This window comes from Ailuropoda melanoleuca, chromosome 14, assembly GCF_002007445.2.
Source record: "Ailuropoda melanoleuca isolate Jingjing chromosome 14, ASM200744v2, whole genome shotgun sequence".
Classification (NCBI taxonomy): Eukaryota; Metazoa; Chordata; class Mammalia; order Carnivora; family Ursidae; genus Ailuropoda; species Ailuropoda melanoleuca.
The window spans coordinates 33,222,713-33,248,072 of record NC_048231.1 but is presented as its reverse complement, the minus strand read 5'-3'; the positions used below and the strand labels follow the sequence as shown (position 1 = coordinate 33,248,072).

Here is a 25,360-nt window from a genome sequence, read left to right as displayed (position 1 = left end):
TGGGAGGGCCCAGGGGCGCTGAGGGGGGCCGCGGGCACTGAGGGGGGCCTGGGGACACTGAGAGGGCCGGGGGGCACAGAGGGGGGCTGGGGGCACTCGCCAAGAGCTTTTTGCACGTCCGGGCTCCCTCTCACCCACGTAGCCAACATTCAACCCACATCTTAGGGTTCGTGGGGCAGACGGTCTCTGCCGCAGCTCTTCAGCCAGAGAGCAGCTGTAAAGGAATGGGTGTGACTGTGTCCCAATAAAACTTTATTTACAAAAACAGGCCTCTGGTAGGATCTGGGGTGGATGTGTTAGGAGAGGTAGCTCTGTACCAGAGAGCAGAACAGCTGTCGTGTGAGGACACCACGGTGATTCCAAGGAGGGCGCCCACCCCCCTGCAAGGGCTCCTGGAAGGCTTCCTGGAGGGGGCGATGCCTGAGTGGGTATGAGGCGGCCAGGAGAAGGCTGGAGAAGGAGCCGTGTGATTGTGAGTGGCAGGTTGTATAAGGTGCCTGTGAGGAAATTTCTTAATTTCTGTGCTACCTGTTGTGTGTCTCTGCAGAGCTTGCTGGCCCAGCACAAAGATTTTGGGGCAGCTTTTAAGCCCCTGCAGAAGAAGCTCTCGGACCTCCAAGGCAGGGTCCACGCTGAGAATGGGTTTCAGCAGGACCTTCCTGGGAAACAGGCCCAGCTCTCGAGGCTGCAGGTAAGGGATTGGTGGGGCCCGAGTGGCCCGGCTCAGTGCTCAGCTGCGCCCAGAAGCAGCTCCCCTCTGGCCCCAGAAACTGGCGAAACAGCCACCCCACCCCCCGCCCCGAGCCCCTCACCTGAGCTCTGACCTTTCGTCTGAATCTCTGCTGATTTATCTGGTGGTTTCTGGCCTCTGAGGGACCTTTAGTACCTCCAAACTGCTGATTCTTAGCTCAAAAAAATGATGTTTACTCTGTGACTCCAAAGTCTAACGCGGGTATTCATTTTTCTTTAAACTGCTTTGCTAAGTGTTCCTAACGAGTACAGAGGCTTTCAGTTAAATAATCGGACATTGAAAGTGAGTATAAATGTTTTAAAACACATGCAGACAGCACACAGGCTGACTGTCGATAATTATCAGCTTGATAAGGAGCTTGCAGGATTTTCAATGCACGTGATACAATTATCCTTTTAAAACTTGAGTATACGTGAGAGGGTTCTTAGGAAGACATTAAAAAATGGTGCATTTGGAGGCTTTGAAACTCAAGTTGGGGTGTGATTCTTCACAAGGAGAGGTGGTCATCAAGTAAGAATTCAGATGGGAGTTTGCCCCCCAGAGATGGTTTCCAGGCTGGTGTCCCAGAATTTGTCTCCTTTTAAAGATCTCACCAGCCCTGAGAGGGGGCCTGTCAGAAGGCCATATGGTGTAGCCGCCAGTGTGGGGGAGCCCCATCATGCCGGGACCCTCCCAAGCTCCCCCACTTAGAGGCCCCCTCCCCACACCCTGATCCACTCCCATGACAAGAGGCAAACAGGACAGCCACACTTGCTGCTTTTCCTGCAGGGGCTGCAGGAAGAAGGGCTGGACCTAGGGGCACAGATGGAGACCATGAGGCCTCTCGCCCAAGGGAACCCCAGCCACCAGCACAAAATGGACCAGCTTTCCACGGACTACCAGGCCCTGCAGAGGTCTCTGGAGGTAAACCGAGTTCCTGGGATCGTACACTCCGGGGGTCTTTTCTGCCTTTTCTTCCTTTATTCCTATTTTTATTTTTTCCTTCCTTTCTTCTCTTCCTCATTCATTCAGCAGATGATTATTGAGCGCCTCCTGTATGCCAGGCAGTGTTCTGTGCCCTGAGGATGAAGGCAGCCCAGCCAGACAAAGCCCCTGCTCCCTGGGGAGATGGGGGGGGGGTCATAGTCTAGTGGGTAGATGGACCATGAGTCAGCAAAACAGCAAGTTCAGATACAATTCCAGGTGTGCCAGGAGGCCAAGGAACAGAACAGGCTGCTCTGATCCCCACAGGAGCCCCGGGGTGCAGTGGGCAATGGCCATGGTAAGGGCAGGTTGAAAGTTGCACGGTGGCTGCCCAGAGCCTCCTCTGGAGCGCCCTCTAGTGGCCGCCTGGGGCTTCGCGGGGTCCGCATACTTCCGATGGCCCCCTGAGCCCTGGGAAGGGAATGGGGTGCAGGCGTCTTCAAAACGGGCCTGAGGACAAGTTTCAGTGACTGATTCAGATGGGGGCCCGGGTCTGCCTTTGTCACAAGCGCCCTGGGGATCGTGGAGCCGGCTCTCAGGCAGCCATGCCTCAAGAAAACTAAGTCTAAGGCAGGCTTCTCCACTCTACCGGACCCCGCCTATTTTAATAACAAACGTTCCCAACGCCCTGTGCCATCCCGAAACTCAGAGAGAGTATAAGTGACCCACACAATTTAAAAATGGCATATGATGCCCTTCCTGTAATAGGAAAGAGAAAAGGAAAGTTAGAATAAAATGCTGTCTTTCGCCCCATACGCACTGAAGGTGGTCACAGGAGGCTAAGCCCCCTCTGGGTGACAGCCCCAAATGCCTCTACTGCATGAGATCCTCTGAAAATGTGAACAACCCCGGCCCCGCCGTGAGCTTCCAGGAAACACGCTCCACCTGTGGAAGCCCATTGAGCTCAGTGATGAGTACGGTTTAGAGGAACTGATTTAACTCCACTTAAAACATTAGCGGCCAGGGGTCTCGAGGTGGAGGTGGAGGCATAGAGAGACAGGAATCACTGACCCTGCTGCCTGGGAGCCCGCAGAGCCCGGAGAAACAGCAAACTTCCGCTGTAATGCCTGCATCAAATGATGAGTTGCTTGATCGTGGTCATTACTAGAAGCGGCACTGAGCGCGATTAGCGGTTCGGGAAGCCCGATACTCCAGTCGCCTCGTGCCTCTTCATTTGCTGTCTCCGTACTTCTGCAAAGAAGTACTGCCCCCCTCTTATTACGGTGGTGCTCAGGGCTTTGTAAATCTAATACGTCCTAATAAGTCCTTCCCCGACAGCCCAGGCCATCCTCCTGTCTCCCCCTGGGGGGCACCTACCCCACTAAGCAATCTGAGGCTATTGACGGCATTGGGTCTGACGTTGGTGCGCAGGGGACAGGAGGGGCGGTGTGACATGGTGGAGAAACGGAGTCTTAGCTGGCTGTTCAGGCTCTGGTCACTGGTTTGTTGCAGGAAGACGGGATGCACCGTGTCTGTGTCCCCAGCTCTAGGGGGCCTGGCATCCAGTGGTGTCAGCCAGCGTCTGGAATGCAGGAGGGCAGGGCCGCTGGTGGCCTCAGCCAGGGATCACAGAGAGACCCTGGGGTCTGACTGCTCTGCGGTGGGCTGAGAGGGAGGGCTCAGCAGGCCCCAGGTTGGGTGACCAGGAGGACAGGCGCCCTCCTTTCTTGAAGACAGAGAAGAACAAGGCCCCAGCCTCAGAGAGAAGAGAGTGGTTGATCCAGAGGAGGCCGGGGCAGCGGGGTGGCGGGAAGTAAGACCATTTTCAAAAACTATCAGCGTATAATCATCTACACAAAAGCAAACATCTAAGTGTGTAGTTTGATGAATTTTGAAAAACTGAACATGTCACATTACCAGCAGCCAGATCGTGGCGCAGAATAATAGCGGCTCCCCTGGCCCCCAGAGCCCCTCAGGCCCCCCCAGTCACTGCCCACCTCTCCTGGCACCTGAAGGTAACCCCGACTTTCGACTTGGAACACCATGGATTGGGTTTGCCTGATTTTATACGTTATTTTATTAGAATCAGACAGAATGTTTTCTTTTGCGTCTGGCTTCTGGCTGTCCACAGGCTGGCTGTAACTTCATTCATAATGTATTAGATTCTTGCGTACACTGTTCGTTCTCGCGGCTATAAAATGCTCCACCGTCTAAAGCTACCCCAACCTATGTATCCGTCCTTCTGTTGATGGGCACTTGGGTGGTTTCCGGTTTGGGGCTATTACAAGCACCCCATGCAGGCCTTTTGCTGAAGATATGTTTGCATGTCACGTATCCACCCCGGGGTGAAACGGCTGGATCGCAGGGAGGCCTGTGTTCAGTTTTAGTAGATACTGACCTATAGTTTTCCCAAGTGGAGGATGATTGATACCCACACTGGTGGTGGACAGGCGTCCAATTGTCCACACGCGCATCCAGACATGGTACCGTCCGTAAAAGTTAAGACGGGCTTAGAGATACTTTAAACCAGAGTTGGTCTTTCCAGAATAAATTCCTTGTCCTGGGCAGAAGGGAGGACTCGCCTCTTGTGTTCCTGCTGAGTGGGGAGCCCTGGGAGGGGGCATTTTGCCGCGGGGCAGGTCCGGGGGTCCTGCAGGATGGGGTGGCCCAGGGTCCCAGCTGCCGCCAATGCTCAGAGCACCCTGGGCCCCCCCTCCCTGGGGCCGTGCCACAGGACCTCACGGACAGGTGTCAGCAGAGCGTGCGGGAACATTGCACCTTCCGCCACGAGCTGCTGGAGCTGAGGCAGTGGGTCGCCACGGTCACTCAGAAGCTGGAGTCACTCCAGGAGGATGCAGGCCCGTGGGACGCCCAGTCCCGAGAGGTCGAAGTCGAGGTAAGACGGCTTTCCCAGTTTCCTCACTTGCCTCCCACAATGCAGGCTTGGGAGGCCGGAGATCCCACATGGGGGAACAGAGACCCCTGCCCCGAGAGCTCACCGTGGGGGTATGTGTGTGTGTGCGTGTGTGTCCTTTAGAAGCTGCTGGCTGAATTCCCGGAGAAGGAGGCCCAGCTGCCCCTGGTCGAAGCGCACGGCCGGCTGGTAATGCAGAAGTCTTCTCCGGAGGGGGCTGCCGTGGTCCAGCAGGAGCTGGAGGAGCTGGTGGCGTCGTGGCAGGCCCTGAGGCGGCTGGAGGAAAGCCTGTTGAGGTGAGGGGGTCCCCTTTCCATGCAGGGCAGAGCTCAGTGGTGCCCTCAGAGCAGGAGGCTGGGGTTCTGCTGGGTGCCTCCGTGTCTCTGCGGTCCGGCCCAAGGGCAGTTCTAGTGGGAGTGGTAGGAGCCGAGAAGCGTCCCAGCTTGGGGGTTCGCCTCCAGCCCCTGCTGGCTTGGGCCTCCCCTGCATCGATGGGTACATGCACTTTAACGACAGGGTAAGGTGGGTCTCAAGTAGGAAACTGGCAATGCGTGTGCCTGGGGAACGTTCTGACAAACCTGAAGGATTGGCTCCTACCACGTGATGCCCCGGTTTGATTACTTCCCATCGCATCACCGGGTGACTGCGCCGTTTGTCTCCTCAGCCTCATCGGAAACCGGCAGCTGCAGAGGACGGAAGTGGATTCAGGGAAGAAAATGATTTTCACCAACAACATCCCAAAGGCCGGGTTTCTCATCGATCCCATGGATCCGGTTTCCAGGCGTCCCCGTCAGGTGTGGCGGCTTAGTGGGACTCCCCGGGGAGGCCGGAGCTGGAGTCAGGGATGGGGGTGCTCTTCAACAAAGCCCCCTCCCTGCCTGGGGCCACAGGCTCAGCTCAGGACTTGGCTGTGTCCTGTCCTGAGTGAACCTGTCCCTGCTCCTTGTGCCACGGCACAGAGGGACCCGGAGACCCCAGGCCCAGGCCCCGGGGAAGGTCAGAGGCATCCCTGGGACAGACAGGTCCTCACACTCAGAAACCAGGTAACCGGCCGGACCTACAGGGCTGAGAGCTCCCTGCTGGCCCCGGATTGCAAACTGCAGTCATGCAGGGAGGGTCCCTTTTTTGTGCCATAAGCTGTATTTTGTTCAAGAGAACTAACCTACCGATCTTCCATCGTCCATCCCTTCTCCTGAGGGCTTTGAAAACAAGGAACCGCATTGAAAAGACATTCCTTCCTCCTTCAGAAACCGCACACCAGCTCTCATTCGCCCCTGTATTCTTGTATTGCCCCTTCCCAAATCACCTGCCGAGTGTCGCTGTGCCCGAGGCCTGCACTCGGGGTCAGGGGACGGCTGTGGGTGAGCAGAAGCGCTTCTAACCCGCAGGAACCCAGGCCCAGTGCAGAGCCTTTCATGCTGCAGTGTGCTCTCCGCACGTCGGAAAATGCAGACCCCGCTTTGGCGGGGCCCGGGACTCTGCATTTCTTGAAGCTCACGCGTGACGCCACCACCGTTGGGCCTCAGAGCACACTTTGAGGAGCAATGAAGTGGGAACCACACGCAGTGAAGGAAGGGCTTCCAGAAAGCACGGTGGCCTGGGGCAGAGGGGCAGAGGGGCAGAGGGACCAGGCCCCAGTTCTGGGGCAGCAAAGGCCTCCTGGGAAAAATGAAGTGTCAGGGGAATCCTCACGGCCCAGCGGGAGTTAAGGAGAGGAGAGGAGGGGTATGTTCTGTGCAGCGGAGACAGTGTGCAGAGACGCAGAGGGAGACAGCATGAGTGCTGGGGCTGACACATGTCTGTGGCTCGGGCTCGGTGGTGGTTGGGGGGGGGAAGGTGGTTCACGCTGTGGGGTCAGGCAGAGCTGGAATCAGAGGGCCAAACCCAGGACCTTGCTGAACGGACTTGGGTTTTCGACACTCCCTCTGGCCGCAGAGTCCAGAGAGGGACAGGTGTGGTGCAAGGGTGACCACTGTGATAGCCATCCTGGTAAGGAATGGTGGTGGCTGCCGCTAGGAGACCAGCAGGTGACCACGATGACCCATTGTTGCAGCTCCAGCAGCTCGGGGCTGAAAGTGCAGTGACCCTGTGCGCTCTGCTGGCACCCACCCACGAGGTCCTGCGGCACAGCCCTGGGGGCCGAGGGCACCCTGAGCACCGGCCGAGGCAGACTCCTTGGGCCACCCCAACCCCGCAGGACCCAGACCTGAATCACAATTAAACTCCTAACGTGGCCACACTAAGTGGAGAGACATGCCCCCGCCCGCCCAGGCCTCTCTCCTCACCTTTGGGCGTCCCTGTCCTCACCTGTGTCCCCTCTGATGATGCATTGGTTGTGCTATGCGTTCCCACAGGCACATCGGCTCCAGGAAGAAGGCAGCCACGAAGGCTTCTCCCAGCTCCTGAGGGACTTTGAGCAGTGGTTGGAGGTGGAAAATGCCAAGCTGGTTAGAGTCATCGCGATGAGAACAGCCACCGCCAAGGATCTGAAGACCAGGGAAATGAAGCTGCAGGTTTGTTCCCATGGAAAGGCCCTCCTTGCACAGGATTTGCCCCATGGACATGTCTGCCACCAGGGAGTTCTTTAAAAAAAAAAAAAAAGGAAGGAAGGAAGGAAGAAAAGAAAGAGAAAGAAAGAAAGAAAGAAAGAAAGAAAGAAAGAGAAAGAAAGAAAAAGAAAGAAAGAGAAAGAAAGAAAGAAAGAAAGAAAGAAAGAAAGAAAGAAAGAAAGAAAGAAAGAAAGAAAGAAAGGACAGGGATGGCTTGTGAGCCATTTTTACTTGTGTATAAATAACAGCTCTTAAACTTTTTTGGTTCACATATTTTAGAAGAACCATTCATTCATTCAGCCAATGTCTGTGTTCCCCAACTTGGAAATATCACTACTGATCAGGACTCGGTATCAGTCAGCTCTGGGTGTGTAACAAACCATCCCAAGTTTGTGGCCTTGGCTTGAATCTGCACCATGGGATTCTCACTGCCTTTTCCCCACAGGAGCTGGAGGCTCGGGTGCCAGAAGGTCAGCATCTCTTCGAGAACCTCCTCCATCTCAGGCTGGCAAGGGGGACCTCCAGCGAGCTGGAGGACGTGCGTTACCAGTGGATGCTGTACAAATCCAAGCTCAAGGACTCTGGCTACCTGCTGGTAGGTGCTTAGGAAGCAAGGGTCCCAGGCGCCGGGGGATGGGACTCTGGCTGAGCCCAGGCTTATGTGGGGACACATAGCTGGGGCCACACCCACTCTGCCCAGTGCCTCCACACTCCAGCCTGAGGTGGCCACTCCGAGACAGGGGACGGACGCTCACGGGTCCTAGTGCTTGGCTTTCAAGATGCCATGTGGCTGTCCTGCCACCCCGTGTGGCTGGCACTCCAGGAATGACAGCAGGAGCCATCCGGTTAATATTTGAGGAGCGCTTTGCTGCCTGCTGACCTGAAACCTTCTGGGCCCCATTCAGTCCTGTCTCCAGTCTCCAGACAGAGACTCTGAGGATTGGAACTCCCAGGGCCGTGGAGCTAGGAAGCAGCAGGGCCAGAATTCAGAACGCCCCGCTGGGGAAGGTGTGTTAGACGGGAGTGCGGCCCTGGGGCCCGGGGCCCTGGGATCTGGCCCTCCTCCTCCACTAATTGGCTTTGGGATGTGGGAAAAGCATGTTCCCCGTTTCTGTCCCGTGTCCCCTTGCACAAAACAATACTAGTAGTCACGAGAGCCTTTATGAAATGCGATGTCCTCGTAACAACCTTATAAAGGATGTATTGTTGTTATTTCCTGAGAAGTGATGGGGAAACTGAGGCACGAGTGTTAGCCCGAGATGGGGGGCGTTGAGATGGCCTCCAAGGGTGCTTCGGGCCCTTAGACCCCAGATGCCAAGCTTTGGCGCCCCAGCTCTGCGGTCCCTGCAGGAGCCACGTTGGCCACTAGGTGTCAGCGCAGCCCCGGCCAGGTGCCTCCGGCCCAGGCCTTCCCAGACGGAATCCCACCTGGGCCTGAAGTGCGTTAAAAAGCTCATTAAATCGAATCACCTGCTGGTTCAGCCTATCCAGATGACCAGAAGTTTTAAAGAAACACTCCCCTGACAGAATGAATATTCCATTACAGGCTCTGTTGGGATTTGAGTTTCACTCACTTAACGTCTTTTTCCCCTTTTCCTCTCCTTCCCGAAAATAACAGACACAGAGTTCTCCAGGGGAGCCAACTGGATTCCAAAAGGTACGGTGTCTGCCATCTGCTACACACGCTAGAGGGCAGGGCGTCTGGAGGCTGGTAGGCCTGGGATGCTGAAGCCAGACTCCTGGGTTTTCTGGAAGGTTCCATGAGGTCGGAGGCGCATTTTGTGGGGAATGAGCTCTGGGCTGCCCTGTGCTGGGCCCCCAGTGCTCTTGGGAAGCCCCAGGAAGGTGCAGAATGTACTCAGCTGTGACATACCCATGATAGAGGAGGGACCCTGGAGTTTTTCATGCGAAACTAGGACATGGTGGGGAATGGACAAGGACAGTATTGATAGTTGTGTGGGGACAGCAGGTGCACACCAGGACTGTGCCAGGAAACCCGCACCATTCCGGGCACACTGGATCGTGTGGCCCCCTGAGTGGTGGATGGGCATCCAGGGCTCAGCGGGGGACAGAAGAGGAAGGGGGAGTTGTGCCTTTCCTGTTCTACCAGCAGGTGTTTCCATTAGGGCCTGCTGAGAAGTGCTCAGAGCCAAAGCCGTCACAGTAAAAGCAGTAATAATCCTAATGAGTAAAAATTACTATTACTCTAGATGCTAGGTAGTGACCATCCGCTGTGTGCCAGGAGTCGTGCTAAATCATGGTCAGAGCATCTCATTTAACTGTCCCATCAACACTCAAGAGGCTTTATTCCCTCCGCTTAAACATAAGGAAACTGAGCCATGACGGGATTGGAATGACTCGTTCAGCCCAGGCTTCTGGGTGGTCTCTGGCCTCTGGCTTCAAAGTCCACATCTTGACTTTCCACGCTGTGCCTTGGAGGCGGCATCCCGGGGGCCTGCTGGGTATCCCTGCTTCAGGGAAAACCCAATGTAAATTGATGTCACATTTTCCAAGGGAACACACTTGTTTCCCTGCCAAGCATGGCCCGTAACAGAGTGAGCCTTCAGCATGCTCTGCTCCAGGGAGCTCTGGGTTCCTCAAGATCCCTAATGCCTTGGAATCTGTTTCCAGGTGCTTTGCACACCAGGATTTCTTTCTTCTTGGTCTCCAGCTGGGGTGCACGTCTCACATCGGCAGGGGAGTGGGTGTCCCCTGGACTGGGTGGGGCCATCACAAGACCCCTTCTGTGCTTTGGGCCCCGTGTCAACTGGCTTCGTGGCTTTGGGCGAGTGGCTTTGCCCTGTTGGGCCTTACTTTCCCCATCTGTAAACTGGAGTTTATCAATGCGGACTTTATTTCCTACATGAGCATATGTGGAAGATCATCTGAACGGTTGTTCATAGAATTGTTCGGAGAGACTAGAGGCCTGGTTTTCCCCCCAACTTAGAATACCAGAGAACCTCCTCAAGAAATGGGGGAGAGCATCAGGTAGGATGGGGTGGCTCCCACAGTCTAGCCTGGTGGCTTCTGGTAGGCTCTACATTTTAGACCCCTCACTGGGGAGCCCCCATCGGATCTGGAACTCCCGGGTGGAATCCATGGGAGCCACGTCTGGGTCCCCAGGTGCCTTGCACACAGTAAGTGCTCACTGAATGTTTCTGAGTAGGGGACACGTGGCTGGGGGCACAAGGCCTCCCGAGCGGGCTCAGTTTCCTGGCAGCCTGTGTTTGGCTGAATGTGGAATATCCACAGCCCTGTGTTCATTTGCTGTCTCTCATTCATTCATGCATTCATTCATTCATTCATTCATTCATTCCACAAGGGTTTACTGAGCACTGACTTTGTGCCAAGTACTGATTTGGGCACTTGGGATGATCCATCATCGAGCGCAGAAGCAGAGACCTGCCCCGGTGGACTTTGCATCCTGGCTGGGCGGAGGACGCCTGGGTGGAAGGGCTCCCACGACTAGCTGGTGATGCTTCACTCAGTGACGCGTCTCTGGGGCGGGGGCTCTAAAGGGCAGCAGCGGACTGGGGTTGTCTTATCGTGGCCAGCAGAGGTCGGGCACAGTGCTGGGGAGTCTGCACAATAAGCAGGCTCTCCGTGGCTAAAAAATGTGCTTATTCGGGCTCTGTGTAAAATCACTGGGTGTGTGACAATTCGAGTTCGGTGCTGGCTGCTGGCTTTTGTGAAGCCTGCTGCGAAGACGTAAGCAGCCCGCAAGCCTGTGTGCAGAGGCCATCCTGGGCTCACTTGTGTGGGCGCGTAAGCACAGATTTCTGGATCCCACCCTGCGTGTTTGATACACTGAGGCTGAGATGGCCCAAGAATCTGCATTTCCAGCGGGTTCCCAAGTGATGCTGATGCTCTGGTCTGGGACCGCACTTTGAGAACCACGGCTCTGTGCCCTGGATCTGGATCTAGGATCCACCGTTCACATGGGTGCCTGTTGCCGCGTCCCTCAGCCACAGTCTTCCAGGGCACAGAATGAGGGTGCCCTGAGATAAGGGTAGGCAGAGTTCTTGTAACAGCCCGCACACAGAAGGTTCTTAATTGCCATGTAAATTAGAGGCCCCTAAAGGCTTCTGTGGACACTGGCCCTGCTTAGTTTTCTGAGACCAAAGCGAGCAAGGACACTGCTGGGGCTGGGGGATTCCTCCCTTTCGTTTGGTTCTTGTATCGTTTTTGGCTGGTCAGCATGTGCGCATGCGCATATGTGCACCTTTGCACAAACACACGCACGCACACACGCACACAGGCCTGATAGGCAGAAAATAGACTCTGTCTTCGGGCCTTGTCATCTTGCCAACTTAAAAACATTTCGTATGTGATTTTTAGTCCAAAAGGAAGAAAAAAGACCTGCCCGAAGCTAATTATTTATGAGCAGTTAGTTCTCCACGCTTTTTTTTCTCTCTGTGCACCGAGTCATCGAAAGCTCCAGCGACGTCAATGGCTTCAGCCTGCTTGTTTGTATAAACACAATAATTAAGATTTATTAAGTTTGCAGCTGCCTACACACTTGCCAGCTCAGTGCTCCCGGATCCGCGTGCCTGCGGCATTCAGACACATGGAATGTAATTGCTTTTTAAATTGCAACTGGGCCGGGCATCGACCGAATTTCTGCACCGGCCCAGGGAAGTGGTGTATAGTCCTTCTTGAGACAGACTTTTCGTTGAAGAACAGATTTGCAAGGGTGTCTGGTTTGCCTGAGTCAACCCCAGTTCTGGGTCCGTCCCACGTTTGCGGGAGTGGAGAGCAGATGCCTCCTGGGCACGTTGTGGCCTCTGGGGGTGGAACCCCAGGTGGTGAGTGGCCTACAGTCGCATTTTATTGACTTGATCATATATCATTGGTCTTAACACTCGTGATTTTTCACATTTTCATATTTCTGGAATTTGGGCTACTTACTACTATCTACTCCTTTCAGCGAGGATTTGGGCTTGCTTCCCTCCACCGCCCAGGGTGCTCTCTACCTGAGATTCCTCTAAATGGAAAATCTTTGCTTGCAGGTGGTGTTCTGTTCTGTTTTCCTCTGGCCCACACTGATTGTGTAAACTCACACACCCCATCTCTGGGAGCTCCGGGCTATGGTTCACATTCGCAGGGAAGAGGAATTCCCCTCTCTTCACCCAGTGCCAAGATAATACCTCATATTTCCTGGCTTCCCCTCTCCGGGAGGTGGGATTACTCGTTTCCCCTCGGATGTGTCCTTTCTGAGTAGTCTGTAGAATAATGACCCATCTCACAGTCGGCATCCTAGATCAGATGAAATACTCAGATACCAAATCTATGGAAGCCTCCGTGAGTTCTCCGTGTGAGATGGTAACTTCCTCTCGCGAGAACTATGATTTTTTAAAAATCTCTACTGTGTGCTAGGCACTACGCTGGACACTCACGTGCCTGCCCTTTGCCACTCACAACCCTCTTCTCCTTTTTAGTGGAAGAAGCATGGCCTCTTGGCCCCTTCTCCATACGTGACAACGGGCCCCATTGGGATGGGGACAGAGGAGATGTCCCTTGGCTTTGCCCCCCTGTGATTCACTGTGCAACTTTGGGGGCTAAATTTGGCTCTTCCTTGGTCAAAGGGCTGGGCTTGGCTGGGACCCCGCAGTCCCTGACCTTGAAAAGGAGAGAGCCCGGGACAGACCTCCACCCGTGTGCTGTGTTATCCCAGGCCCCTGTCTGTCTGTCCGTCCATTGAGCCCAGAAGCGACTGGCTACCGCCAGTGTAGGAAAGAGTCTATGCTAACTCTTCGGACATCAAGTTTTTGGAACTTGTCTTTGACTTCAGAAATCCAGACAAGTTCATCTCTATGTGCTGTTTCCTCACTGTCCCATCACCCAGCCCACCTGCCTTCTGCCACCCACTCCTCGGAAATTCACTCCAGCGAGGTTACAATAGCTCCTGCTTCACGAAGCCCAGCGAGCGTGTCTCTGGCCTCACGAACCTGGCCTCAAGGCAGCCTGGGCTGGTGACCACGCTCCCCACCCACAGCCGCTCAGCTGGCTCTTCTCATGCTCGGTCATAGGAGCCTCTGCCTTCGTTTTATTTTTTCCAGTTAACACAATCAGTGTAGATTCGGTGTGGATGAAATACCATTACTTAATGCAGAGTCCATATTCAAAGTTTTAAAGCTGTCTTGGTAGCCTTTTAAAAAATTAATAGACATTTTTGGGGGAGCAGTTTTAGGTTTATAGAAAAACTGAGCAGATCGTACAGAGGGGTCCAGCTAGCCCCTCTCCTCCATCCCTTTCCCACCTTTCCCTTATTATGAACACCTTGCATTGGTACGGTCTATCAGTTACAGTCGGTGAACCGGTACCGACACATCGCTATTAACTGGAGGGCATGGTCTACATCCGGGTTCGCTGTTTGTGATGTGTATTCTGTGGGTTTTGACAAATGTGTAATAGCACATACCCACCATCCTCGTGCCATGCGGAGCAGCTCCACTGCCCTAAAAATCTCCGACTGCCACCTCCTCAGCCCTCCCCCACCCAGCCCCTGCCATCCATGGATTGTTCTACTGACTCCGTAGTTTTGTTTTTTCCAGAACATCCTAGAGTTGGAATTAGACAGTATGGAGCCTTCTCAGATTGGTTTCTTTCACCTGATAATACACATTTAAGGTTCCCGCCTGGTTTTTTGATTGCTTGGTAACTCATTTCTTTTTGTCACAGAGTCATATTCTGTCATATTAAAGACCCACTTCTGGTCTTTTTTGTAGACCTCTTTCCTCCATGCAGGATCCAGTCCAGGGTCACTCACTGCATTCAGTTGGTACACCTCTTTGGTTTCCTCTAGGCTAGAGCTAGTCTTCCGTTTTTCTTGAACTTGACCTTGAGTCTAGGTCAGAGGTTTTATAGGATGTTCCTCAAGGCACATTTCCCGGGTATTTTCCTTGCAATTGCAATCGGACTGTGCATTTCTGGCTGTAACATCGCAGAAGGGAAGCTATGTTGTTAGTGCATCTTACTGGGAGCTATGGCCCCAACATTGCTGATACTAACTCTGACCATGTGATTAAGGGGGTGCCTGCCAGGTTTCTCCCCTGTACGGTGATATCCTTTCTTTTGTAATTAACAAGTCATCCATGGGGCTGCTTAGAGACACTGAAAGTATAGTGCCTCTTTCTTCAGTGGTCGTATCTGTGGGGTTTTCTAGGCAGACCCTTCTGCTGCCGTGGGTTTGTTCCATGACTCTGGGCCTCCCACTCTCTCGGGTCCATCTCTCCAGTCCAGATCTCCCTTCTGGCTTCAGTCCCAAAGGCCCAACCACCTGCTGGATATCTACTTGGGAGTCCCACAGACCCTTGGACTCAGCATGTCCAGAGCTAGCCTCATTGTATTCCCTGCACCCAACCAAACCCCGGTTCATCATAATCATCACATTATCATCACCATCATCACTATCATTGCCATCACCACCTCATCGTCACCATCATCACCACGCTATCACCATCACCACCATTATCATCTCCACCATCATCACCATCACCGTCATTACCACCACCATCACCATCATCCACCATCATTATCCTCACCGCCATCACCACTATCATCATCATCATCCTCACCATCATCACCACCACTATCATCATCCTCACCATCACCACCACCATCATCATCATGCCATCACCACCACCATCATCATCATGCCATCACCATCATTACCACAACCACCATCACCATCACCCGCTATCATCCTCACCGCCATCACCACTATCATCATCCTCACCATCATCACCATACCATCACCACCACCATCATCATCATGCCATCACCATCATTACCGTCACCATCACCATCACTTGACTGTAGCTTTTGGCGTCCTGGAGGGTGACCCTTTGGTTCATATTCTACAGTAATAGTCCTACTAATAAAACCTTATCTATTTTTAAATTGGTATATAAATATACTTTGCTTTGAGTCCTCTCCACAACCTGGCAAAGGGGGTAGGTGTTTTATCCCCATCTTGCAGAGAAGGAAACGGCTCAGGGAGGTCATTGACTCTCCCAAGGTCCCATAGATACTGTGTGACCGAATCACACTGGAACCTAGTCAGCCGGGTTCCTAAGACATAGGCCTCTGCCCTGCACCATGCTGTCTTTTGGCCACGGGGCCTCGACTTCCCTGAGTAGCCCGCTCTTGGGCCTGCACTCTTTGGCAGTGAGGACATCCCACGAGGCCACAGCCCAACCAGTCCCTCTAGACTTTGGCCTGTTTCATGGATGGTGCAGCAAGGAAGTTCATTAGGCATCCGGACCTGTGAGCCTGGCCTTCAGGTGGTACCGGTGGTGTTGATGGTGACGGTGGTGATGAAGAGGGTGGAGGAGGAGGAGAAAGTGATGCTAAAGAGCGTGATAATGAACATGGCGGCGATGCCCGTGATTGGGGTAGTGATCCTATTATTATTGATGTGTACCAATCATGACAGCAGCTTTGAGTGCCTGCTGTGAGCCAGGCTCCGTCTCGTTAATCCTTGCGACAACTCGGTCAGGTAGGTACCATTTTTACCCCCATTTATAGATGAGAAATTTGAACCTTAGACAAGTTGAGTGACCCTCTCAATATTTACAACCAGGGCTCTCCGACACCAGGCAACGATTTCCGTCACAGCCGGCAAAGCCTGCAGCTTTGTATTTTCTTCTACCTTTCACACCTTGAATGGTTGGAGAAAACGAGAGATCTTTGCTTCAGGCAAAATTGCCATTAGCCCCACTTCACAGTCGGGCACACTGAGACCCATAAGGGTCAGAGAGTCAGCCCGGAGCCACTGCTTGTCCCGCATCCCCCTCGCCCTCCCCTCCGGCTCAGGCCCCGAGCGCACTCACACCTGCCTTTGTCCTGCAGATGGCGCGGTGGCCGGGGCGGTGGCGAGGACTCTGCTCACTCTTCCAGAAGGCGTGCCGCGTGGCGCTCCCGCTGCAGCTGCTGCTCCTGCTTTTACTGCTGCTGCTCTTCCTGCTCCCGGTCGGGGAGGAGCACCGCGGCTGCGCCGCGGCCAACACCTTCGCCCGCTCCTTCAGGCTCATGCTCCGCTACAGCGGCCCGCCGCCCACCTAACCCGCCGGGGACGCGGGAGCCGCCGCGGAGGCTGCGGAGGGAGGCGCGGCTGCCTCGGTATACATACCACATACCGTATTAACTAACGGTCCCCAAAGAAACCCACTTTTTATACGGTGTTGTCCTCGTCTATTTATACGAGAGGGGAACTATGTATGACTAGGGAATGATGGACAGAGTTTTTATACCCTATGTAGATGCTCGGTCTGTTCCGTTTCATCTGTGATGTCTCTTTGTGGGGGAGGAGGACTTCCTAGCAGTTTGCGTGTCCAGTGGGATTGGGTGGCATTTTTGCCTTGGTCTGTAATCCACCCCCCGCCCCGCCCCCGCTGGAAAGCGGGAGCAAATAACATGTCACTTATGGCCACCACTTGCCCAGAAGCCAAGCCCCAAGCCCACATATCCGTGAGAAGGCCCCTGAGCAAAGCAACCCAGGCCATCACTCGGCGCCCAGGTACTCCAGCTTTAGGCACAGTGAGGACAAAGGACAGCCGGTTAGATGCCGTGGGTTGGAAGCAGAGATGATGATTATCGAAGGCGGGCCTGGTGACAGCAGTGACAAGTGACAAGTGATGGAGTGATATCAAGTAAGGAAAAGAAGAGCTCGAACGAGCAGACCCAGCAGTAAAACAGCACACAATGGGGGCTCCGTGGGAGGGGGGGGAGCACTACTCACCCCCCAGCCTCAGCACAGAGCCATGGTGGAGGTCGCTGGCCAGAGGCCGATCCGCAAGCACGCTGAGCTGGGGCTCCACGTGTTCTGTGCCAGGAGAAGGGAAGGAGAGAACCTTCGTCGCTGTGGTCTTCATGCAGAATGACGAATGCACAGTGTGCAGCACCGCCGGGAAGAGGTGTCACTTCTGCTGCCCTCTGGCTGTTGTGTCACGGATCTACAACTGGAGCCGAAGGGCCAGCAGGGGAGCCATCAGCACTCCAGGCACCAGGGATCGAGGGCCCAGGACAGAGATCAGAGAAGGACCTTGGAGCTGAGTCTGTCTGCGGGGCTCTGCTGCTTCCTTCCCCGACAAGGGACTTGAGAGAGAGGCGGGTCTTCTGGGCCCAGAGTGTCCCACACGTGTCCTCACAAGGGGCCATGGCCCAGGCCGCCCCAAACCCCAAACGAGGCTCCCTCTGGGCAGGACTAGGCTGTTAATCTCCCTGCACCCCCTGGGGAGGAGCCAGGGAACACTCTGCTGGGCCCTGAAGCCAGAAACATGTCCCTTCCTCCCCAGAGAATTCTGGATGGCTCCTAAGTGCATTATAACTGGATCATGTTTTTCCTAAATCAACACTAAGTGTCCTTCTGGAAAACGCCTAGTGCCCATTTTTTGCAAACTGATTTTGTCTGTTCTCCTCTAGTAGGAGACCAAGAGGGGTCCTGCAGGCCTTCAGGATTGCAACTGACCACGACCCCAAGCCCCGCCCCACAGCCCTCCTACACACACGGCCCCTCCCCTCTCCAGCGGCCCCGGCGGAACCCAGGCCTCCCTGAACATTCACAGGCAGGAAAACGGCACTGCTCAGAAGAGGTCTTGGTTTGCACTCGAAAAGCACACTGTTCTCCAGGTATCAGGAAACCGGGCCCCAAGACCATTCGCCGCGGACCACTGCCGTGGAAAATCAGGGCTGAGCGAGCCAAGGCCTTGGGTGCAGGTGGCCGAGCCCGGGTGCTCACTGGGTGGTGTGGGTCCGGCACTGGAAGGTCAGACTGTGGAGGCCGTGCCTTTGAGCAGCCTCCATTCCCACTCTCCCATGTCGCAGGCGGGGAGGCTGAGGCCCGGAGGAGCAGCGAGGGCGGCTGTGTCCCCTGTGGCCCACATCGGGGAGGGGGACCTGCAGTGTGCAGGCTGGCCAGGGGGAGGATGGGGGGGGAACGTCTGCATATTTTGTAAACTTTGATAAGGAGGCCATAGAGCCTGCTTGTTGGCATCACTTTTTTTTAAAAGAGAATTGATATTTTCATTACTTTCCTATAAATACAGTTGTGAAATAACAGCTCCCTTGCTGGGGCTTCTCAAGTGTAATCTCTTCTGCTTCAAGTGGATGCAGACAGTTACGATGTTTATGACTCTCCAGCTTCCTGAACAACCACCGCAAAGAGCTCTCAAGCGCCATTTGAGAACGGTGCCCCCGTGGGACCGGTGTGTGTTTATTTTTTCTCTTGTCCCCAGAGTGAGAGTCGTGGAAAGAAATGGGAATATCACTGCCCAGCTGTGTGTGTGTGTGTGTGTGTGTGTGTGTGAGAGAGAGAGAGAGAGAGAGAAGGAAAGAGGGAGAGAAGAAAGAAGAGGGGAGGAAAAGAAGGAGGAGGGGGGAGTATGGGAGGGGGAAGCAGAGGGGAGGAGGGGGAAGTATGGAAGGGGCAAGAGGAGGGGAGAAGGAGGAGGGCAAAGGAGGAGGAGGTGGGGGGAAGGGAGGAGCAGGAAGAGGAAAACAGTATGATCAAAGGTGCTGGTCCCCTCCTCATGTGCCCCCCATCCCCCCATTCCTCTTAGTCTGACCTCCGTGGGGAAAGGCTCGTGCAGGACCGAGGGGGAGGGTGGGATGTGCGGGTGCTGGAGGCAGAGGAGACTGGGGAGGAGCTCCACATGGGAGCAGAGGGGACAGGGGCATCCAAAACAGAGTGCCTTCCATAGGGCGCTGGCGGGTGCCGGCCCCTTGGTAGCGCCTGAGGAGCCATACTTCATTTAATCCCCGCAACAACTCTGGGCGAGTGGCATTAACTTTACCTCCATTCTCGAGACAGGAAAGCTGAGACTTAAACACATAGAGATGCTTGCCCGTGCAGAGGTGGGGTTCGAACCCTGGTCTGCCCCGTGCCAAGCCCACACTGGTGGGAGAGGAGAGGGCTTCGGGCTGGCTCTGCCAAGGGGCAGGTGGATTTCAGTGAGCGAGCGCTCCCACATTGGCTTCCCTGCTGGTCTCGCCCTGGACTCTGTGCAGGGTCGCCCCCCCACCCCGGGGGGGGGGCGACACAGTCCCCAGGGTCCTCTACAAACACCTTCACACCAGTTACTTCCTACCTTACAGGAAAGCAGGGCTTTCTGCCCATCCGGGGCCGGAGCAGCTCTCGGTCCTCCTGTGCAGTCCCAGGCGTGGCTGATACGTGCGTAAGCCCAGTGCCCAGCACAGGATGGGGACTTCAGCCATGGCTGTTGAATGGCATGAAAAACCCCAGACGCGAGTGTGTTTGACGCCTCAACTCCCCTCCAGGACACAGAGGAAGCGGTCCCCGGTGGATGGGACTCACTCCCATCTCTCACCACCTCTCACCTCTTTGCTCCGGGCTCTTTGCACTCACATCTCCGCAGCCGTGGATGTGCAAGCCCGCAAATGCTACATGTTTGTTGTCATTTCTATTCCTGGCACAACTGTTCATCTGCAGTCGTGGGTCGTGGTAGAAATTTGTGGTTGGAAATACCAAAGTGGGAAGCCCACTTTTCCCCACTGGAGGTTTTCTGGGTTGGAAGTATACAATCTAGCGATCAATTTGGCCAAGAATTAAGATAAGCTCTTGCCCCTCCCCACTTCCCGTCAGCTGTTAGTCCCCAGAGCAGGGGGGCTGTGCCTGGGGCGGAGGGAGGAGAGGGGTCCAGGCTGTTCCGTGAATCCTGAGGAGGGGCTCTCGTGCTGGTGGTGGCACAGTGACGTCCAGTAAGCCTCTTGTATCCCTGGCCCAGCCGGATTGTGCCCTAATTCCCTCTCTCATGGGAATTCAGCTACTCCAGTGGGCCTCCCCCCACCCCACTCCTCTCAGCCAGTCTGTCACCCATCCAGGCCAGCAGCACAGGCGTGCTGGGAGCTCAGCACAGGCCCAGCACTAAATACACCAAAGTACGCTTCTGTTACTGTATGCAGGGCAGACATTGATAATAGATTACCGAGCTCTTCCTCTCCTGCTCTCCAGCTCAAATGGATCTCAGAGTCTTTCGAAAAACCACTCCAGCAGCTGCTGCCAATCAATCCATCTGTCATTCGAGAAAAACCTGTTTGACCTCCCTGCACCTGATACCCATCTTTTTAAGATTTTTTTTTTAGTTTTAAAATTAGGATGTACCCAATCAAAAATCACTTTTCTTAGTTTAGTACATAGGTGATACAAGCTAAGCCCAGAAAGCAGATAATGGGATGAATTACCAGATAGAACTCTCAAGGGAAGCAAAATGGAGTAGGAAATGCTAAATTACCTGGTGTTTTCAGGCGGTCAGAGGTGGAAGGGCTTTTATAGACTGTCTTGTTCCAACCTGTGCCCACGTTGCAGGGGAGCAAACTGAGGTCCCAGCAGCTCCTGTTCTCCCAGTGACCCAGGGAGTTAGGTCCAGAGCTGGGGACAGGGCTCACCGCATCAGGTGACGGAGTGACAGTGCTCGGTGCTGGTCGGGGTGCAGATGGAGCTCTTGCTGTTAACAACGGGGCGACCTTGGGTGAGCACCCTGTCACCGTCCCTGCAACCACAGAAGGGAAGTTAGGCCCGGAATCCCCTGTGCTGCTTGAGATGTTAGATAGTCTCAGAAGATGGGGGTAGAAAATCCCCAGATTCAGCCCGGAGTCACAGAATCCCTCCTCCCACCAGCTTTGACTTAAATGACCAGGGACTTTGCTCTGCTCTTCCCTCATCCGGAGAAATCTAGCCAGGTAGCTGTTGGCATCCTTTGCTCAGCTCAGGGACGTCAGGGCCAAGGATTCTGTGGCTCTCTTTCCCTTTCCTCATGGTTACTTCATGGCCCTAGGTGCTTGCCCTACCTCTGATTTTTCATCTGGCTTCCAGGTAGGCAGAAGGAGGATAAGCAAGCTGAACCTGCCCTCCTCCCCAGAGGCTCCACCCAGAGACTTCTGCTGTCCTCTCATTGGCCAGACTGTGTCACATGGTTCCTCTACATCTGCGAGGAACCCAGGAACTCGCCCCCCAACGGAGCGGCATCTCTTATCTTAGCAAGACAGAGGGTTGAGTAGATTCAGGTGGCTCGAAGGTGGCTCTGCCTCCGACCGCCGGACCTCTGTGTCTTGTTTTCGCGCTCCACCAGCAGAGCTCCCTGGGCCCGTTGGGTCCTTACCCTCCCCAAGGTGTTGCAGGCATTTCTTCCTCACTCGGGGCGCTTCGAGGCCCACCTTTTCGTAAGACTTGGGGACAGGCGGATGCATCCTGTGGCCCTGCTTGCCCAGGCTGTGCAGAGGCAGCTCCTCCCCTGTCCCCGCCCTGTCACCTGGGGCTAAGCTTTTGAACACCTTTGTGTTAGAAAGGAGCCCAGGAAATTCATATTTGCCTTCATTTCTTCTGAACACGAATTACTCCTGGGCGCAAATCCCAGAAAGAGGCGTTCTCCAAGCTTTTCTAGGCCAGCCCCTCACTTTCAGAAGGGAAAGCAGGGGGACATATCCACAGGTGGCACCCACCGCTGGGCTGAGAGAGCCCCTGGGAGCCTCCGGCAGAGGGCCAGAGTCAAAGGACTGACACCAACCATCAGTTCTCCCTCGGTTTCCAATGTCCAGAGAAATGCCTTCTGTCTGTCAAGGTGAGAAGAAGAAGGAACTTGTTTTTAAAAGGGAATTAAAGGGGCACCTGGGTGGCTCAGTCCATTGAGCATCTGCCTTCGGCTCAGGTCATGATCTCAGGGTCCTGGGATCCAGTCCCACGTCAGGCTCCCCGCTCAGCAGGGAGTCTGCTTCTCCCCCTGCCTCCATCCTCTTCCCTGCTTGTGCACGCGTGCTCGCTCGCTCTCTCTCAAATAAATAAAATCTTTAAAAATAAAAATAAATAAAAGGGAATTAAAAAAACAAAACTCGCAGCCTAAAAACAGATCTTCTGACAGAGCACCCAGAGCCTTAGAGAACAGTCAGCCAATTCAGCGTCCCCCACCCACCCCGTGCCTGCCTACTGGTTGTCATGGTAACATACCCGTGCTCACTGATGGGTACCCAACCACCTTGTCTGGATGGGACAGTGATCATACGGAGAGATCTGTTTCCCCAAAGGGTCCAGGCTTCCTTTCAGGGATGCAGACTCCTGAGATCAGCAATCAGGCCCCCCTCGGCCTGCGGGCCCCCTTCCTGTCCTGATGAGAAGAAAAGGGAAGAAACTGCCACTGAGGGCCTACAAGATGGCCCTGACTCCTTCAAAAAGCCTGTGTTACGGGTAATGATCCTGTGGAAAGCAGAGCCAAGGAAGCAGATTGCCTAAAAGTAACCACAGAGTCCGTGGGTGGTCTGTTTGGGACTTGAATCCGGGGATGATGGGCTCCAGGCCTGTCCACGGAACTTCAGCCCCAGCTGCCTTTCTGTTCTTGGTGGCCATGGGCTGCTGCCACTTTGGCAGCCGGTTACCTAGTGGAGGGTGACACTTAGAGCAGGGGCCTTTGCCCCAGGCCCACTCCCTCCAGGAAATTCTTCACCTCCCACTGGCATTGGGAATGGTCAACACCACAATGAGTGCCAGAGGCTGGGGACAGGTGTTTGTGTCGCCTGGAGGAATGGAGACAGGCGGCCTCTCACAGGGCAGATGGCAGACAGAGTGGGCTTTGTGACGTCACTGCCCGGAAAGCTGCTCTGATTTCTTCTATTAGAGAAAAAAAGAGGCGTTTTCTCTCTAGGGGCAGAGGCCATGCATGGTCTAGAAGTTTTACTGGCAAGGAAGAAGTGGACAGAGGAAGGGGTGTGTGTGTGTGTGTGTGTGTGAATGTGGTGTGTACACTATACACATATCGGCCCAGAGGTGGATGGGACAGCCTGGTTCCCAGCCCTGAGCTTCTGGAAAACAGACACATGATGGTCTCTGGCAACCTCAGGAAGACCATGCTGGACCCAGGATGTTTCCCCAGGTAACAGCATTTTATACTTCTACTGGGTGCCGCTGTTTGTCTCCTGTCACTCTCCATGCAAAGGGGAATGTCAGTTGACCCCTGAGATTCTCTGCCATCTAGAAATTTCCTTAAGCTGGTCTGGAGGTGATGCTCTTTCTCTTAGGACAGCTTGTGAAAGAAGACTTAGCTGGAGGGGTCCTAGGTGCACCCACATCTCTCTTGCTCTGTGTGTCTGTGTCTTTGTGTTTTAGAAGCCGCTGGTGTTCATAAGGTGCCAGCGGCAGGAGAACTGGCAAGTTTCTGGTACCAGCTTTGGAGGACTGAATGCTTTCCTCTCCATTTCAAGTCCAAGAGACCAACCCTCTTGTTCCCAAGCCTGTGAGCCTGATGGATTNTCTGTTGTTCAAGCTGGAAGGAGCTGCGTTCTCAAAGACTGGCTTGATGTTTTTGTTGTTGCTTTTTGTGTTTAAAAATGTATCTGCTTTATGTTTGGAAATAAAAATCTCTATTTTGGTCTATGAAGCACTGTGTGGTTTGGAAAATCTCTTTCTGAAGTCGAAGGGTTTTGTCTGAAGAGGTTACGAGGAGGAAGAGGGTAGGTGGCAAGGGCTGACTGATCTTCAATCTCTGGCTTCGGGGCAGAGGCAGGCCTGGTTTATGCAGAGGTTGACCTCAGGGCAATAGCGGCTCTCAGCTCTGCAGGAATGTCAGGGGCACCTGGGAAGCATCCTTACAACATTGCCCGCATCTCCCCAGAGCTCGTGGGCTACAATCGGGAGGGGGGTGGTAGTGGCCAAGTGGATTTTGAAAATTCCAAATACACTGAGTGGAGAGATGGCCCAAAACAGAGGCAGGCACCAGGCAAATAACAAAAGGCCCTCCCAGCACTTTGCTCCCACCCCTTGGATCCAAGCCCCATGTTGATGGTTTGTTTAACAAACAGTGATCAGGTCTGGGGATCTGGTTTCTGAACCCACAGGGCCCTGGTGACTGTCCCCAGAGAGGGCACAGATAAGGAGAAGCGGGGATACCATTCGAAGAGAGGTCTAGGAACCCATCGGTGAAACCCAGACCCACTGCCAGTTAATGAGGCCTCCTAGCAATGGCTCTGCCTTGCCAAGAAAAGGGGAATTTGTGTCCAGAATCTTCTGTTTATGAAGTATACACTTCAGTTTGGAACACTTTCCATGAGAAGGCTTTAAATAGAAAGGCTTTGCCTCTTGCGTTATTTACCACCCCCTCCCAACTCCGAATTTTAAAAATCTGCTGTTAACTTCAATAATGTTTCTACAACTTTCCCTGGTCGTTATCTGAAGAAACCCTCATCACTTATTGAGAGGAGAGAAGGACCTCTCGGGTGAGAAAAATGTGTCTGTGATCCCTCACTCCTTCAGTGGCTGGTAAAAGGTTGAGACCAGGCTCGACTCTATGTTAGTCTAAGTGGTATCCAGCATTGTGAGTGAGAAGCTTCTGGAATCTTCTAGATGCAGGAACCCGTTCCATGGCATGTGCCCTGGAGCTCAACACCATTCCGATCGCTCTCTGAGTCTCTGACTTAGATGGGAGAGGCTGCTCCGTTAGAAGGGGGCCCTTGGGGGGCGCCTGGGTGGCTCAGTCGTTAAGCATCTGCCTTTGGCTCAGGGTGTGATCCCAGGGGTCTGGGATCGAGCGCTGCATCGGGCTCCCTGCTCCGCTGGGAGCCTGCTTCTTCCTCTCCCACTCCCCCTGCTTGTGTTCCCTCTTTTGCTGCCTATCTCTCTGTCAAATAAATAAATAAATACAATCTTTAAAAAAAAAAATAAAAAAGGAGGGGGTCCTTGGTTTCCACAGGCTGGCCTTCACAGCAAGGGAACCAGCGAAGCCCCCAGTGCCCAGCTGATAGTGGCTGGTGCCGAAGGACGGAACGAGTTTCTACTGTCGGACTACAGCAAGAGCAGCGTTTGTTCGCTGCAAGGAATGTACTGAAAGAAGTGAGTCCACCAGGGACCCTGGGCCCCACTGGCTAATGTCTTAGAGGAGTGTCCAGGGTCCATGAAGAGACCCTTGTGAATCTTGGGGCCTGGGGTAAGGGGGCTCCTCGACTTCTAATTAGCTGTCCCCCAAACAAAACATATGCGGTGAAGAAAGATGGAACTCCATCCCCTGGGATACTCTGCCCTTCAGGCGTATGTAGGTCCTGCTGTTGGCCTGTGTAGCTGATTCTGAAAAGCCGTAATGTGGAGCAGGTGAGAGTAAGCCATGCATCGTCGACAGTGACCGTGGGGTGTACACGTTTGTTTCTACAACAGAGGCATCAAACCCCGGGTCAGGCACTTCGGTGGTAAAACATCATCTCAGCGGGAAAACCAGAGTTTCTAAAACTTTCGGAGCTCTCCTAGTC

At 54.2% G+C, this 25,360-nt stretch overlaps 1 protein-coding gene across 2 annotated transcripts in view; it reads left to right on the top strand.

Annotated features, from left to right (window-relative positions):
- Positions 1 to 18,207, top strand: part of SYNE3 (spectrin repeat containing nuclear envelope family member 3) — an 84,323-nt gene extending 66,116 nt beyond the window's left edge. For both annotated transcript variants that reach the window (XM_034642938.1, XM_034642936.1), the window contains 9 exons: positions 548 to 691; positions 1,520 to 1,654; positions 4,389 to 4,550; positions 4,692 to 4,864; positions 5,233 to 5,362; positions 6,923 to 7,081; positions 7,563 to 7,712; positions 8,736 to 8,774; positions 15,971 to 18,207. In XM_034642938.1, coding sequence (XP_034498829.1) covers positions 548 to 691; positions 1,520 to 1,654; positions 4,389 to 4,550; positions 4,692 to 4,864; positions 5,233 to 5,362; positions 6,923 to 7,081; positions 7,563 to 7,712; positions 8,736 to 8,774; positions 15,971 to 16,183 — 1,305 coding nt within the window. In that variant the 3' untranslated portion in view covers positions 16,184 to 18,207. The remainder of the gene's footprint in view (positions 1 to 547; positions 692 to 1,519; positions 1,655 to 4,388; positions 4,551 to 4,691; positions 4,865 to 5,232; positions 5,363 to 6,922; positions 7,082 to 7,562; positions 7,713 to 8,735; positions 8,775 to 15,970) is intronic.
- The last annotated feature ends 7,153 nt before the right edge of the window (positions 18,208 to 25,360 follow it).